General features: G+C 43.0%; 1 protein-coding gene across 1 annotated transcript in view; it reads right to left on the bottom strand.

The window, feature by feature from the left end:
* Window positions 1-17,251, bottom strand: part of bicc1b (BicC family RNA binding protein 1b) — a 94,151-nt gene that overhangs the window by 6,113 nt on the left and 70,787 nt on the right. Inside the window, exons 9-20 of the mRNA XM_017714530.2 lie at window positions 16,675-16,806; window positions 14,727-14,934; window positions 14,320-14,481; window positions 13,199-13,380; window positions 9,903-10,044; window positions 8,570-8,723; window positions 5,002-5,158; window positions 4,433-4,472; window positions 3,742-3,896; window positions 2,469-2,622; window positions 2,084-2,244; window positions 1,112-1,211 (exon numbers count right to left, since the gene is read on the bottom strand). Of these exons, the coding sequence (XP_017570019.1) occupies window positions 1,112-1,211; window positions 2,084-2,244; window positions 2,469-2,622; window positions 3,742-3,896; window positions 4,433-4,472; window positions 5,002-5,158; window positions 8,570-8,723; window positions 9,903-10,044; window positions 13,199-13,380; window positions 14,320-14,481; window positions 14,727-14,934; window positions 16,675-16,806 (1,747 nt within the window). The remainder of the gene's footprint in view (window positions 1-1,111; window positions 1,212-2,083; window positions 2,245-2,468; window positions 2,623-3,741; window positions 3,897-4,432; window positions 4,473-5,001; window positions 5,159-8,569; window positions 8,724-9,902; window positions 10,045-13,198; window positions 13,381-14,319; window positions 14,482-14,726; window positions 14,935-16,674; window positions 16,807-17,251) is intronic.

Genomic DNA, 17,251 nt, shown 5'->3' on the forward strand with positions numbered 1-17,251 from the left:
TTGGATATTAATTCTACAGCTTTCTCAGTCATTTTAGAAGCAGCTACACCTCCGTTCATCATTCAAAATTCCTTCATCACTTGTTCACTCTAGCTTGTGAAGTGTAGATCTGCAAATGACTTCCATGCCAGAACTATTCTATTCATGCATCTGCAACCAAATAGGTTTCATATTATTGAAAACATTGACAAAACACTTTTGAACTGTTATTCCAAACATCTGAACCTAACTGTATGTTCAATTTACCACCACAAGAAACCCTAAGGACTGTTCTGACAGTAGCGTTTTGATTTAGCTACAGAATAATAAAAGATTCCTCTCTGCGTTTCTTTTTTTACTGGTGAGAGCGTTTACGGGTAGACGGGCTTGACAGCGCCAGAGCTCATGGAATGTATGTGTTTTTTTTTTTAAAGGACGCAAGAAGTGAAGGAGGACGCTCCTCCTGCAGCTCCAGATTCCATCAGCCCAGATTATACTAGATCTGCGCTTGGCCCTTGAGTTTAGCGCGTGAAATAAACACCGGCCCACAGCCGTTTCCTGTCCTCAGAACAATTCGGCCTTGTCCTTCCTCGCCCTGGAATTCACAAACACGGCGGTTTTTCACAAATATAACCAACATTAACAGGGAAAAAAAGGGGGACGTAAAGCTACCCTCAGTTCCAGGCCCTGTGTTTAATCCCCAAAAGGAGCACAGTCATTTGGAGAAAACACCCTGGCCAGACTGGAGGGGAAACCATTATTGTTATTTGATGGTGGGTGGCCAATATTTCACGGCAACTCCTCTCAAGTCTTATTGCAATGCTTGGTGCAACTTTTGAACTGCTCAAGAGACAGCGCTCAGGGCCAAACACAACCAGGGAAACAGACCCAATCGGGTCACTATGCTGCCGGGATATGGGCCGTTAGTCGTGTGGAACCCGCTCTGAGTGCTGGCAGCTGACTCTAATTAAACACTGACAGCTCAATCAGGCTTAATCATTAATCCCCACATTCCAAATGGTACAGCAATTATTAAAAGCATTATTAAAGGCATGGCAGGCTGCTCTAAGAACATCTGGTTGTCTTTTTTGCCATTATTATGGTATGCATGGAAATATGTCACAGGGCGCACCTGAGATGGCCAGCAGCATTTTTCGACGCGCTCCAAACGTGGTGATGCCCAGCTCCTTCAAGTCCTGATCGGTGAGGGTGAGGAACGTCTGCAGGTCGATCTGTGAGACAGACAGAACGGCTGCTAGTGGCTGTGACCAATGGGAGCTGACAACCGTGACTATGAGCTAGGAAAAAGAGGTTTTGTCTGAAGTGCACGGGGAGCAGACGATATCCTTATCACAATAAAACAGATCATTATGAACGAGTAGGTAATACCAGTACGACAAGAACATTGACCAAATGTAGGCTCCATTACAGAGAGATTTTTCTGGTTCTCCCAAGAGGAATAGCTGACATGCTGAACTGCATGTTCCAATCAAACCCCAGAAAAATTATTGTGATATATATTGTGTATTTATCATTTAAAAGTCTTCAAGTTTCATGATGTTATATTTTTGCCATAATATCTACATCTACCTTAAATTCTCTCTGGTATCTTAGGCCTGAGATTGTTTCAGTACAGTCTTTAAGACAGTCCACGTTTCCAGCTAGCAAGAAAAGCTTTGTGCAGTGTTTGATTACATGGATACTAAATAATGGGAATGACAGAAACTGTATTAAAACAAAAATATGGACAGTTCTTAAGGGCTGGACCCTGAAGTTCCTTTACAGGCAAAGATTACTGCCACTCCATTTGTTAATACTGTTTGCAGGGGTGGGGAACTATGCACTCTTAAGGCAGCAGCATCATGCATATTCATAAAGAGAAAAGTGCTGCCCTCTCTAAAGACACAATCCAATGTCTCCACTTAATTACCTTAGGCTTTCATACCTGTTATGGCAACATTTATTGGAAAAGATCCCCACTGTCTGGGTAACGAGTGTAGAGTAGGGATAAAAACTAAATACGCGGAGCAAAGGGTCATCAGGACTGGGTTTTGGAACCCCTGCCTTATTAAACTCATATTTATCCACCTAGAAAGATCATTACCTCCTGCTGCTGGAACACATCAGTGTACTTCCCCAGGCCCAGCTTGCTGAAGAGCTCTGGCAGGTCTGAGCCTTTCAGGGAGGTGCTGAGGTTACAGCCGTTACTCCCCGTCACTGAGGAGATGCAGTCCATGTAGTTGCTGCTACTCAAGTAATGCTCCACTGCAAGAAGGAATCAACATCTGTTAAAAGAACAGGCCTACTTCACCAAAACCTGCTAACATGGCTAACTGAAGAAAAAGCATCTGATGAATTTCAAGCTTGCTAAACAGGACTGAGTGAGCACGCGAGTGAACGAGCAAATCAGATCCATGCTCTGTATCTAAAACCACAAAGTTGGAAGGAGTTGTGATAGTGAGCCTCTGGAGTGTTTAAAGCTGACTTGCCGGTCTTGTTTTGCTTCCTCTTGGGGCTGATGGGTGTTGTGAAGTCGCTGTGTGCCGGGAGCCCGCTCCCGTTGCGCTCTCTCCAGTTGTCTGAGTCGCTGCCATTCCCCACTCCCTCTCTGCTGTTGGAGCGGGAGAGCGACAGCGGCGACCCCTGCAACAACACACATCTCCATCACTCTATGCCCACTAAAGCTGGAAGACACACTGCCAATCGAAACTCTGAGGACACCTAGTTTTTCAAAATGTCTTTAATCAATGAACATATCTGTTGGTTTGCAATAATAACATACGAAAGATTAGATCTTGACATGTTTCTCTGCAAAAACTGACCAATCATCACTACCACGGGCCATTGGAGCTGCAAGCTTTCAGAGCATGCTTTTTTCAGATCTTAACATCATAAACTGTGTAGATTTTACCATTTTCCTGCAAACACTGCAAAACTGAAGGAACAAGTGCATCACTACTACTCGGGCAGGCGTGGGCTGGAGGTTAGGGATCTGGCCCTGTGACCGGAAGGTCGCCGGTTCGATCCCCAGCGCTGACCGCCCATGACTGAGGTGTCCTTGAGCAAGACACCTAACCCCGAACTGCTCCCCGGACGCCGTGGATAGGGCTGCCCACTGCTCTGGGCAAGTGTGCTCACCGCCCCCTAGTGTGTGTGTGTTCACTAGTGTGTATGTGGTGTTTCACTTCACGGATGGGTTAAATGCGGAGGTGGAATTTTCCCGTTTGTGGGATTAAAAAAGTATCACTTAACTTACTCCAGCTGCAAGCTACATACTGGCCATCAGACCTTTATGGATACCTGGCTTTTCAAAATATTTTTCCCTGTTTCCCTTTTTGGTTTGAAGCAACTGAGAAAACTATTCAGATCTCGCGATTTTCCTCTGCGAAAACTGCCAAACTGAAGGAACGACTGACAGAAGTCATCACAGTTTAAACCTATCAGGCGTTTAAATTACCTTTGTGCCAAAAGCTTTTCAGTATGTGCTTTTTAATTAACGTTATGCTGAGTGTCTCCAAATATATTAAAATTTCAAGTACATAGCGGTTAAAACCTTTGCCAGTATGTTTTTAAAAGAAGTCAGTGTCTTCACACTTTTTCACAAGCAGCAAACTAACTTGATAAACAAATTAACCTGAGATCAAAAAGGTCCACTCAAATTCTGTTTTTCTTCCCCAACTACACCATTAAGACATGCAAGAGACGTGCCCTGACGCTGCATTTGCAACTCCAGCAGAATGTTCTCGTGATGCATGGGCTTACCTCATAGGTAGTAGACATGGTGGGTTTGTAGGGCACGTGATTAGCCCTCCGCAGCTCCTTAATGGTTTCCGCAGGCATGGACTTGGAGAAGCCCAGGCCGCTCCATGTGTTTGTAGGAGTGCGCACTTCTGTCACTACTGGCTTCTTCAGCATTGCTGAAAACAAGCAAAACACATTACAAATACATCTCAACCTCAGACTAGCTTACTCAGTGCTGTAAATCCAGAATTGCTAAACATCAACCAAAAGGATAAACAAATCAACCAGTGGTTGTAACTTTATACTAAGAAGTCCATTTCGTTTTCTTTACATAGACCAATAAAACAACTGTGCTAACAAAGCCGTGGCAAGTATTCTGGTATACGCCGAGTACATTCTTCTACTCACAAGCCCACAGTTTAACGTTTGCCGTGCTTCACATGGAATGGAGAAAGTTATTAGTGTTTATTGTAAACGTGAACCATGGCTGTAATGATATGTTAAACTCAGCCAGATCTTCTACTCTGGAGATGCGGTAGCTCTGCTCCATCGTGAGCTGGCACTCTAGACTAAACAGATCGGGTTGCTTCACTTTGTTACCAGTGGAGCTGTTTGTTATGTTGGCGATGGATAGAAGACTTTACTGTGGATGGTAAAGTACATGGGCATGATACAGGACCTTTAACGGGGATTCGACTGGCGTACCACATACCTTTGGTTGCCAGCAACTTCTTCTGCTCATAGTCGAAGGCCTGGAGAGGAAGAGAGAGAGAATCAAAGAGTGTTTAAGGTGGTTAGTGGAAAAAAGTAGAAGAAGGCTGCCCTACATATCGTCTGTCAGTTTGCTTCACAGAAGAGCAACGGAGCAAGCTAAACATTGCCTCATTCTGTCACAGGAGTTTACTTTACACTCCTAGACAACGCTCACTTTCCACCGGTGCTGGACAAAGAAAGAAAGGCAGACTCATAAAGTCTCCAGAGAGTGGAGGTCATGGGGAAGCCATGTTTGTAGCACGTGATACTGCACATCAAAAACAGCTTCTCAGTAACCAGCAGCAACAAGCGCAAGGTCAAACAACATTCAGCTCCAAAGAAACCAAAGCAGGATGGCTCACAGGAAACGATTTGAAGTTCCAGTGTGTGAACCAGTTCCTGAGCCCATTTCCTGAAGCCTGCTGCTTCAAAAGAAGCCGATGCACTGCCTGCTCTGACCAGGCTGTGAAGCCTAGAGGAGAGTGAGGGAACCAGTAGGGGTTTTATGAGAGGTAGGAGGTGCAGTACCTGCATGTTGGAGAAGGTGGACTGTGGAGGGAGACGGATTCGCTCAGAGTTCTGCTGGGCCGCGCGCTCGGCCGCTCTTTCACTGCCCGGAGCTCGCTTATCAGCTACGGGACTCTCAGATGCGCTGGAGTCAGAGTCTGAGAGTAAGCAGTCTGAGCTGGAGAGTGTGACAGAGAGAGGTCGGGGGAGAGATGGAAAGGGTCAGAAGTGTTAAAAAGGAGTGAAAGAGAGAGAGAGAGAGACAGGGAGAGAGAGTGAAAGAGAGAATAAAAAGAAATAATAATGTTACGCAATTAACATTTGAGTATTTAACTGGAATGCAGGATGAATGGTACAGAGTGTGGTGGGGTAGTTTGAGCATGATAACTTTTAGATGCCCATGTTAAGTCAAGTGTTTTTAATTAAAAGCAGCTTATCTTAAAGCTTAGTGGTTTTAAAGAAAAACTATTAGAGGATTCAATATCAGACTCTTTAGTAGTTACCCCTTTAGAAGTTAGCATCTTTAGCAGTTAAAAAGTCTAAGATTAAGGATAATCCTGCAGTTTAGGGGTAACTTCGATTGCCACAGTATCATCTCCTTCAGAAGAATAGACAAAGCGGTCCAACAGTCACTGAAGGCCATTTCAGCCCAGCACTAAAGAACATTCCCTCAGGACAAGGCAATTTTCCTGCTCTGCCTGTTATAGTAGACCCGAGGCTGGAGAACCGCCTTTCAGAATGATTTACGCTGTAAGCTAGGCGAGCTGTTTGGAAAGGAACAATTACACGTCAACCACTTGCCCTTTCAAACTGCTCAGAGAAAGAGAGGGAGAGAGAGAGAGAACGAGAAAGAGAGAGAGAGAGAGACAGAGAGAGAGAGAGAGAGACCGAGAGAGAGAGAGACAGAGAGAGAGAGAGAGAGAGAGAGAGAGAGAGAGAGAGAGAGAGACAGAGAGAGAGAGAGAGAGAGAGAGACAGAGAGAGAGAGAGAGAGAGAGAGAGAGAGAGAGAGAGACAGAGAGAGAGAGAGAGGAGAGAGAGAGAGAGAGACAGAGAGAGAGAGAGAGACAGAGAGAGAGAGACAGAGAGAGAGAGAGAGACAGAGAGAGAGAGAGCGCGAGAGAGCGAGAAAGAGAATGAGAAAGAGAATGAGAAAGAGAGAGAAAGAGAGAGGCAGAGAGAGAGAGAAAGAAAGAGAGAAAGAAAGAGAAAGAAAGAGAGAGACAGAGAGAGAGAGAAAGAAAGAGAGAAAGAAAGAAAGAAAGAGAGAGACAGAGAGAGAGAGAAAGAAAGAGAGAAAGAAAGAAAGAAAGAGAGAGACAGAGAGAGAGAGAAAGAGAAAGAGAGAGAGAGAGAGAGAGAGAGAGAGAGACAGAGAGAGAGAGAAAGAAAGAGAGAAAGAAAGAGAAAGAAACAGAGAGACAGAGAGAGAGAGAAAGAGACATAGAGAGAGAGAGAGAGAGAGATGCTGTGTGACCTGCTGGGGACACAGCAGATGCTGTCATGGCTATTTCCAGAGCCAACCGTCTGTCCGTGCTTTTCCACATCACCTCACCACTAACAACACGCACTATGCCACCCCCAGCCACACACACAGAAGACGATACGGTGGACGGTGGACAGAATGTTATGCAGTTGTGCGCGCTGCAGTATTTTCTACCTGAAACGGTCTGCAGTGGATGTTTTTAGCTCTGCTTGCTTCTGAAGAGAGATGGTTGTGTGAGTTTTGTTCACTGCAGATGTGTCAGTGTTTGCGTCAGGGATTTGTTACGGACAACAGGCAAGGAAAACGATTGATTAGTAATTAAAAACAAGAGCAAAACTACTTTCAGCGTTGTAAATTTAAAATGCAGTTAAAACCAACATTATTTCATTCTGGTTAATGTTTATTCAGAACATACACTGAAATGAAAACTGTTCTGTCAACCGGAACAAAATAATATCATCATTAACCAGTTGATCACATTTCAAAAAGTTCCATACGTCATTCCTAATCAATGGGGCCCGTCTCACAAAGCAAGCCAGCTCATTTTTAAGCTTAGCTAAATTTAACCATGGATTTTCTGTCTGTGGATCACTTATTACCAGGCTAGATTACATGGCAAGTTCTAACCAGCTCTGGGGCAGGTTAAGCTCAAGTCTTAAACCAGTCAGGGTAGAGCTTCTGACCAATCAGGGACAGCCTTCTAACTGAGGTGGACCCCTCCAGGCCTTTGCATGTCACTTTTTTTTCCCACTGCAGTTATTATACTGCACAAATACCAAGAATATAAAGCAGATATTGCTCCATAAAGAACTAACAAGCCTGCAGTGAAGACAGCACTGCTTTACCATTTTAAACCCCATACTTTCTACATATTTACATTGCGTTTCTTTTTCCTTCTCTCAAAAATAAGATACTTGACTTCTCATATTTCACGCAACCGGCTGTGAAATATCATGTGCACAAGGATTAATCAAAGCTGAGTATTTACACCTGGGTTCACAGAGAAAGCTGCTAACCACAGTCGTAAAAGGAGCGGACCATTTGTTAGATTTTGTGAAGACTTGCAGTGTGAGACCAGTGTGCATGTACAATGCCAGATTAAAAAAAAATCAAATGGAATGAAAAAATAACATTATCAAACAACTTCACCACATTTTAAAATCGCTCTGCGGAAAACACCGTTTGTTTTAGGTTCCCTGCGTCATGTAATTCCTGCGGCCTGTGTCACAAACTCTGGGTTTCCTGTCTCACAACGGTGGAACGTGGGATTTTGGATTATTGGACCAGTTAGGAACAGTCTTCTGACAGAGATTAACCTTTTCATGACCCTAGGGGTTCATAATTTTTCTGTGATGTATTTTTACCTTTTTTACACTTTGGATGTTTGTGGTGATAATCATATGACAATAATCGCTCGGATTCAATTTACATAGATGTCAAGATTATAAAGCAATTATCACCCCAACAAGCAGTAGAATGACACCAGTGGTGACAGCGTGTTTTATCTTTGTACGTATTTCCCTTCCTACATATTTACATTTGGTTTCTTATTCCTTCTTTGAAAAATAAGAGGCCTAACTCCTCAAGGTGACTGGCTGTTGTTCATAAACAATGTGCCTTCAGGTTCATGTGGCTGCTGTAGTGCTATTAGTCAACTGTGGCAGCGTTTGTTATGTGAAGGCACGCTTATTTCTAATCCATAGTTCCACGCAACTCAACTGTCTTCTTCTTCTTTCGGCTGCTCCCTTTAGGGGGCGCCACAGCGGATCATCTGCCTCCATCTTGCTCTATCCACTGCCTCCTCTACTTTTACACCAACCATCTCCATGTCCACCTTCACTACATCCATAAACCTTCTCTGAGGTCTACCTCTTCTCCTTCTACCCGGCAGCTCCATCTCCAAAATTCTTTGCCCAATATATCCACTATTCCTCCTCAACACATGTCCAAACCATCTCAACCTGGCCTCTCTGGCTTTATCTCCAATGTAACTCAACTGTAATGAAATTCATTATTCATATTACATACTGCGATAAACAGAGTATGTTTTGGTTTTTGTGTTCTATATACTGTTTCTAATCTCTGGTGTGCATGTGTACATACTGTAGATGAGAGTTTTTGGTGCCCTGTAGTAACTCCACAGCCTGCCTCTTGCCTGAGGCCGTTTTGCAGGAGGCCAGCATCTGCTTCAGTTCACTGCTGTTCCCAGAGTGAGAGGGGCTACGCGGCATCCCCACCTCCACAAATGTATCAGAGCCTGGCGCACACAGACACACACACATAGAGAGAGAGAGAGAGAGAGAGAGTGAGAGAGAGGAGAGAGAGAGAGAGAGAGAGAGAGAGAGAGAGAGGGAGAGGAGAGAGAGAGTAAAGAGCGAGAGAGAGAGAGAGAGGGAGGAGAGAGAGAGAGAGACAGAGAGAGAGAGAAGAGACAGAGAAAAAGAGAGGGGAGAGACAGAGAGGCAGAGGGGGGGGAGAGAGAGAGAGAGAGAGAGAGAGAGAGAGAGAGAGAGAGAGAGAGAGAGAGAGAGGGAGAGGAGAGAGAGAGAGAGAGAGAGAGAGAGAGAGAGAGAGAGAGAGAGAGAGAGAGAGACAGAGAGAGAGAGAAGAGACAGAGAGAAAGAGAGGGGAGAGACAGAGAGGCAGAGGGGGGGAGAGAGAGAGAGAGAGAGAGAGAGAGAGAGAGAGAGAGAGAGATTATCCTTTCTGTGAGCCAAAAGTTATACATCTTTGGTTAAACATTATATAGCTTGACTGCTCCTGGCACGATGGAATTTGGGGTCAACTACCTTCATTATGGCTTCACTGCTCATGAGAGAAAAAAAAACTCAAAAAACTCCAATTTAATTGCACTAAGTGAGGAACTAAAAACCATGCACATCTCCTGACTTATGGAAGTCCAGCCAATTCAAACAACTCTTAATGCTTACAATGGAGGAGGACAGAAATGATTGGCCCACTTTTTCCCAGCAATGCAGGATGGAATGGTTTAACCATTTGGAACCAAGTATGCATTAATCCTTAAATGAACTGGCCAAAGTCAATAAAGTCCATGTTCAATCTAGAAAAGGTCAGGGGGTTATTGCCAATCAGCCAATTCGTAAAAGCTGGCTCTGAACGCCACTAGTGGCACGAACCGACAGAACTGCAGCTACTTCAGGAACAGCATCGAGACGGAGTTCACAAACCAAGAGTACAGCGAACATTCTGGGGGCTTTAGTGTGGATGTTTTGAGGGCTTTTGTCAATGCAGTACCAATAACAGGCACGCTAGCTACAGAGATTCCTTTTTGCAGGTTTGTGACTTTGACCCACACCATGTGCTCACCCTTGAATGTATAACATGGTTTAGCAGACAGTGCCGATTTGTTTGCAAAGATCTTTGATTCAGTACAAACTAGGTCTGCAGGAATTAACTCCAGCATGAGAGGCAGTACCTTGATCCTGGTTGGATTTGCTGGACAGCGGTTCAGATGGACAGTGGGCGCTGGCCTCCTGGACGGCATCACCATGAGCCACGTTCAGAACCTTCTCGGCCAAAGAGACGGTAGACATTCTGCTGTACATGGAGCTGGGATGCTACACATGCACACAGACACACAAGCACAGACATATGCATAGTTCTGGTCAATGGTGCAAACTTTTGATATTAGGGGTGCAATGATCAGTCAACAAAATCTTTTAAAAATACCACTTACAGGATTTTTTGTTTATGCAAAACAGTCAGTGGTGGACAGTAACAGTTCGTGTATCTGTAGTTTACTTAAGTTTCTCCGTTCTGGGCGACTTTTTCCTTTCACTCCACTACATTTCAGAGTCTAATATCCGACTTTTTCCTCCTACATTTTGAGAAATCTGTCGCTCCTTTTGGTTTCTGTGTGTATAAAAACGTCACATGTCAAAACGAAAGAAGCGCAAAGCCAGAGCACCAATCAGGGCCCAGCGGTCACTTTGTTTAGAGCTGGTTTTGACCTGTTGGTCAGACCGACCCAGTGCAGCACGCGGTTCAACGTCAGCGCAGCAGCGTAAAACTTTGGGAGAGTCTGTTCAACATAAATGATGAACTAACCTAACTTTGTGTAAATAGAGCTCAATATAGAAATATGTCCACATATGCAGTCGAGACTGACGCGGCTTTTTTCTGAATTTCTACAAACACCATTTCATTTTATAGTAAATGAGTTTGGGCTGGTTTATGTTTATGAACAGACGCCTACAGATCAACATAGTAAAGGAGCTCATCTGTGATCCTGAGTTTAAAGCCAGTTTTTATTCAACTTAAACTTGGAACTAAGTTGTAAATAAATCTGAAACTGAAACTTTGCTTGTGTGTAAAAAGTGATTTCAGAGCCACTCGGTTCTCCCTGATGGAAACTGTTTACCTTCAGTGTTTTGTGCTTCTGATCATTTTAATAGACGTCAGCGTCACTAATTAATGACGTTCTATTAAAAGACTGGTTTACCAAGAGAGACGCTGGAGGACTTTCACCTGAAATGAGTTCATGAAGCCAGTCTGGTTATAAAAATGATAGCAGGACCAGATCAGAGCCAGAATTACTCTTTTAGTACTTTTACTTTATACTTTATACTGGAGGTAATCCACCTCCTGTCATTTCGTTGTATCATAAGAAGAATGAGCTTGTGGCACGAAGAGAACGATGGCGGCTTAAAGGGAAATGAAATCAAGAGAGCACAAATGTCAGCATGCAGTGCATGATGTACAAAAGCAGAGGTAGTGGGTCACAGCAGCTTGACAATGACGCACAAATAACACAGTTAAGGACAGAGTCCAGCACATTTTCTGCCCTCACCAGTAATTCTTCAACTAATTAGCCTAAGTAGCTAACGGCAGCCATCCCCAAATGTCTCAAAAAAGAGAGAAACATTTACGGATGTTAAGTACAGTGCAGTAAAATTAATGCCATATTCAGGCAGCAATCCAATAACGACAGGGTAAAGCGAACACCATTCCATTCATCCTACAGAGGGTAAAAATAGTGCTGGGATGATGCCGAGTCTGTTTGAGGGTGCTGTGCGTAAACACTGAAAATATGTAAGACGTACAGTCATAAAATTCCACACGTGCCAGCCTTGAACACTAAATGCAGAAACCTGAGCCAAAGATGTGTCAGATACCACACAGGCAGACGAGGCCCATTCAGAATCATAAGCAGTGACAATGATAGGAAACAGACGGCCGATTAAGCACGTGCTAGACCTGAGAAAACAGGTAGGACAGGTAATAATTTGATAAACAGAAACAGCAAATGACAAATGACCAAGTCATTTAAAGGTTATCTATGTATTATTAACTGTTTGGACACAGTTAATAAGGACCTGTATCATTTCTTGTATTCATACATATAGAAAAAAAAGCCTACTGCTATCTGACAGTGAAGGAAACCAATTTAAAGGTGCAGTATACGTTTTCACTCCAAAACACTGTTAAATTCAGCAGGATTCAATTGTTAAACTCCTCACGGTTCACTAGTTGTCCATTCTGTGTGTGGGCTAGAAAAAAAAGCCAGTGTTCGTACACAGCCCTGGCTGTGTAAATAGGAAATAAACAAAGCGGTTCGGGATGAGGGACACAACGCCGTCCCAGGCAATATTCCTTCAACCGGGGGCATTCATGCTCATGCGCAGGATGGGGGAAGGGGAGGGGCCACACACTAGACTCCACGCATTGTCAAGAAGGAAGAATGAACGAGGAACAGCCAAAGAGGGTAAAAAAACAAAGACTGAGAAAGAAATTCTTAGACAAGGCAAGGGCATTTCAAAGGTGGTGAGACCTCTGAAATTTGACTTGCTATTCAGATTTTCTTGCTTACATTTATGGCATTTGGCTGACACTCTTATCCAGAGCGACTTACAATTTGAAATGTTTTACACAGGTAGGCGAAGGTGGTGTTAGGAGTCTTGCCCAAGGACTCTTATTAGTATAGTGTAGGGTGCTGACCCAGGTGGGGTATTGAACCCCAGTCTACAGCGTAGAAGGCAGAGGTGTTAACCACTACACTAACCAACCACCACACTACACCAACGACTTCTTGTTCCACTTTAAAGATTGCAGTAGTTCCATTCTGGCACCTGAAGCACCAGGAAACCAGGAAAGAAGAACTTTCGAACAAGAAGCTGAAGCGCTGGAATGCAACGGCTGCACTGTTTAACGTGGAATGTGAAAATTCCAAAGAGAAGCTGGCAAAAAAAGAAGCCGGCTTCAGCATCATTGAAAGCCGAAAGGCATGAAAAGGGATGAGGAGGTTGCTCCTGCTGGTGGTCAGCAATTTTTTGTCCTGCTTCTTAATGTGTGTGATAGCAGCTGGTTACCTTTGCAACAGCAACTGAAGCAACAGGTATATCATGTTATTTGTTAAGTTAGCCAGTCCAGTCATACACCTTGGCAATGTGAGTGGCAATTTGGAGGGTGCAGCTACTGAGTGAGCACTAAAGCATTTATTTTGCTGTTTAATTCAATATCAACACTTGTTCTCCAGAATCTCGTACTGTGCCTTTAATATGTGGACCGATGAATTTTCATGAATTTTTTTTTAATGTAAGATTACGACATTTATTCCTCACTGAGCATAATGAACATAACTGCTGGATTAATTGAAGGAAAACAAAGTTGACAGATTTATTGATTATAGAAGTAATAGTTTGTGGCAGCCATAATTCCTATTTTTAATATAGTTTGTGAACACTCATCACGATATGCAGTACAGTGAATCACCTTGCCATTGAGGGAGGACACAGCCTTGCTGCAGTCTGGGACCCCGTTCACCTGCGGGTCAATGGGGGCAAGGCCTGGGGGAGGAGATGGTGTATTGTGGGTGTAACTCTGGACCCCAGACAACAGGATGCTGGTTAATGTGGCCTGGGTGGCTGGATGGATCATCAATGGTGATGAAAAACCTGCAGGATTCAGTGCAAGAACTGATGAGTGATTTTTAGCATATGAGTGCACCCTCATACAGTAGGTTTCATATGACAGATATCTGAGAGGTACATTTCTGAAAATTATCATAATCCATGTTTATGATGTGGTGATATGACAATTATGAAATCTGTAATGTTCACTGTGATCCAATTAAGTTTTGATTATTTTGATACAATACTTAGTATATCGTTGCTGTCGGAAGAAAACCTCGTATCTCCATTTTTGACATTTTTCAGTTTTTGACGGAATTTGAAAACGCCTGTTGCCCTTTACATTGTGTCTAAATTTCATGATGAATGGACCAAAAGAAACGACCTAAAATGACTTGGAAATAATTCTGGTTCCATTGACTTAAATTAAAAGTAAAGTAGGTTTTTTCCTTCTCCTGTAAAGTTACCATTTTGGAGAGTTTCTTCCGACAACAGTGAGATTATATATATATATATATATATATATATATATATATATATAATATATATATATATATATATATTTTTTTTTTTTTTTTGTTGAATTACCACCTTCAAATAGATGCATCTCAGTTTGAACACCCCCGTCAATTTACAAGTTTTGTTGAAGTGAAAATAAAAACTTCTATAGTGAACAAACTTAAATATGGCATTTTCTGCACATTTCAGAGCATAACTGACATTTATTTGATGAGTTTATCATAAAAAAATATATAAGAACAGAAAGCTTCTGCACAGGCCACTTTGATGTTTTACTTTTTCCCTAAAATGTTAAAATTCAGCAAATAATCAGAGGATGTGTTGAGTTATTTTCACAATTCGACCAGGGGTGCCCAAACCTTTACGTATGAGCACAGATGTAAATGTAACCTAACAGATAAGAATTGAGATGGCACCATTCTAATGTGAGAAAATGGTGTATGTGTGTGTGCGCTGTCCTTTGACCTGGTGTGCTGGTTGGACTGGCCAGTGAGTTTGACCAAAGAGTAGGGCTGGGGGTTCCAGAAGAAGGAGCGTGTAGGGGACTGATGGAGCTGTTGAGGGCGTTCAGAAGAGAGTTGGGGGTGGAGGGAGTGCTCAGAGAGGCAGCTGTGGGCCCCAAAAGACCTACAGGACAGATGTACATAAGAATCATGAAGCATGCAGCATATCCTCAGTCACTGAGGTCAAAATACAAGCATGCGGCATTTAGACCATCACCACACTGACGGATGAGCTTCCTTTCGATCAGACTGTTGAAATGAATAAAGAAGTGCTCTTACCCTAAATACATATGCAAAAAGCACATAAAGAAGAGCGCTGGATGAGAGTACAGGTCAAGACACTAAATGAGGAGCATGTGCCTCTCTTACCCAGGCTAGTGAGGCCCAGGCCGGCTGAAGTAAGGATATCAAGCCCCACGGGGCAGCTGACTGGTGTGGGGGCAGCCGAAGGGCTGCTACTGCTGCTGCTGCTGGAGGAGGTGGAAACAGACACCCCACTGCTGTCCAAACCTAAGAGATACCGTCTGGCTTCATACATGTTCAGAGCATTCCTTTCCACACTCTTTACTATCACAGACTGGATGAAAAAGAGAGAGAGAGAGAGAGAGAGAGAGAGAGAGAGAGAGAGAGAGAGAGAGAGATTTATACAACAGTTAGCTCTGACCACACAGTCTGACTGATTGAGAAACATTCTACCTGTGTTGCTGTATCTTATAACAGTGTGGATTTTTCACCCTACCTGTGCAATTTCACTGACCACTGGTTGCTAAGTAACAACTGTCACTTTAATCCAAAGCTGCTGGAGCTGCTTTGTGAAAGAAGTGGTCCCTTTATCAACATATATGTTAAACAATGTTTGGCTCATATCTTTAATGTTTTGTTTTGTGAAACTGCTGCATAAAAGCAACTGGGCATTCAAGGACACTTGGCTGTGATGATCTGCTAGAACCAAACCACAGCCATGATTACACACTTACTCATGTTCTCATGCTCCGTCTATTTAATGTTACTGTTACACCATGTGGTCTGAGAGTAGTGCAATTTCAGTACACTGTATGTCCTGTACATATTGTAGTACTGACAGTAAAGCTGACTTGACTTGACTTGACTTGACTTGACTGCTGCTTAATCAACACCAAGGGTGCCCAATCATTTTGTCTTAAGGGACAAAATGCAGTTTTTGTGGCTGGCTGATGGCAAAAAGGCCCAACAATGTACAAATAAAGAGTTGGGTAGGTTTGAAGTCATGTTAAAAATGTATTTAACATTACGTTTTACTCCTAAATACTTAAGAAATACAATTTTAAAAGGAAAGCAAGAATTTATATAGCAATATAGAGTTATACAGCACCACAAGCAGTCACAAGTAATGGATGATGCCTACAAACGCGATACTAAAGGGTCAAAAAGGTAATAAGTGAATTTCATAACTACTGCTGGTTATGAATTTGAGATCAAGAGGTAGCATATTATTGCATTTTTGACAATCAACGACTTCAGAAATGAGAAAGAAGTCAGAGGAAGTTAGCTAAAGATCTCAAGGTCTCATGAAGCACTGATATAAACCATAAGTCTGGTCTTTGCCTAGCAATGTTTTTGAAATATTGCCTTTAAGAAAATGAAAGGGCAATTCAAACTGAGCTATCGCCAGATCAGTTGCTGAAATGAAGAAATGAAGATTTATGCTCTGCCTGATCGATTAGATTGGTGCCGTTTAGCTGAAAACACCGGATCCTGTTTCCCCCTTTGACCATGAGCAAGGACAAGAAAACGAATACTGTGGAAGCTTTTCCAGTTCAAATATCCTTTACAATAAACCGCACACAAATCTCATGTGTGCCATACGATGCATTTGTCAGCCTAGTCTGACACCCTGAGACGCAGCCAATACCTTACGCTCCTCACAGATGAGATTTATAAGGTGTAGTTAGCTGGTATAACTTTGAACAGCAACTACTGCCGATTTGGGCGAATCGAGTGGGGAGTGTATGTTTGTCTTCCAGTGTTTTCAGGGCAAAAGAACTCTTGCCTTCGTAGGAAAAGCAGAAACCAAGTGGGCAAATATTTACACCAGCAAAATGGACTTTGTTGAAGTGTTTTTTCTTTACAAATGTTACTTTTGCATCAAGGTTTATTAAGTTTAAGGGGTTTAGGGTTGGCTTAAAATGTATTTATTTTATTGAATTTTTTTACATATCTACACAGATACACAGCACAATGCAATGCAAAGCCAAAACCCCTTCATTTATTTCACTCGCACTCAAAATACCCTTATTTAAGCTTAAACTATTTTTCAGGCTCAAAATAACCCGTGTACCTTGCTCGGCTGTTTGGGCTTGGGTTTGACACTGATAAACACGTCCAGCTGCTCCATGAGAGATGTGATGCACTGTGGATCTACTGCCACGTCCTCTTTGATATCGAACATCAGCACCAGCGGCAGACAGCCCTGTAACACAAGCACAGACATACACAGCACAGCCAGACAGAAACAGAGGTTTCAGAGAGGGAAAGAGGGCAGGTTTCTGCACAGGTTTAAATCATTCGGTTGCTTCAACTTTAAGTGCCTCAAATGTCTACTTGGCTGATATCCTAAAGCAGCAAAGCCACAGTTATTGTACTGTGATCCGTCCACTCATTCTCATATTGGGAAGAATAACAGCAGCAGGTACGGCCTAGAGAAACCCTGCACAAGAATACTCCCTGACCCACACTTTGCCTTCACAGCTCAGAAGTGGCTGTTTTCCCTCTACTCAGACAATAACGACATAATCATGACGTATATGAACATAAATAAACTGAAGAGGAATTCCGCAAATGTATAAGTCTCTCCAAAGTACATCATTATCACGATCTAAATAAAATACCTTCGGTTTGATGTGAAATGCTCCATT

Source organism: Pygocentrus nattereri, chromosome 13 (genome assembly GCF_015220715.1).
Source record: "Pygocentrus nattereri isolate fPygNat1 chromosome 13, fPygNat1.pri, whole genome shotgun sequence".
Classification (NCBI taxonomy): Eukaryota; Metazoa; Chordata; class Actinopteri; order Characiformes; family Serrasalmidae; genus Pygocentrus; species Pygocentrus nattereri.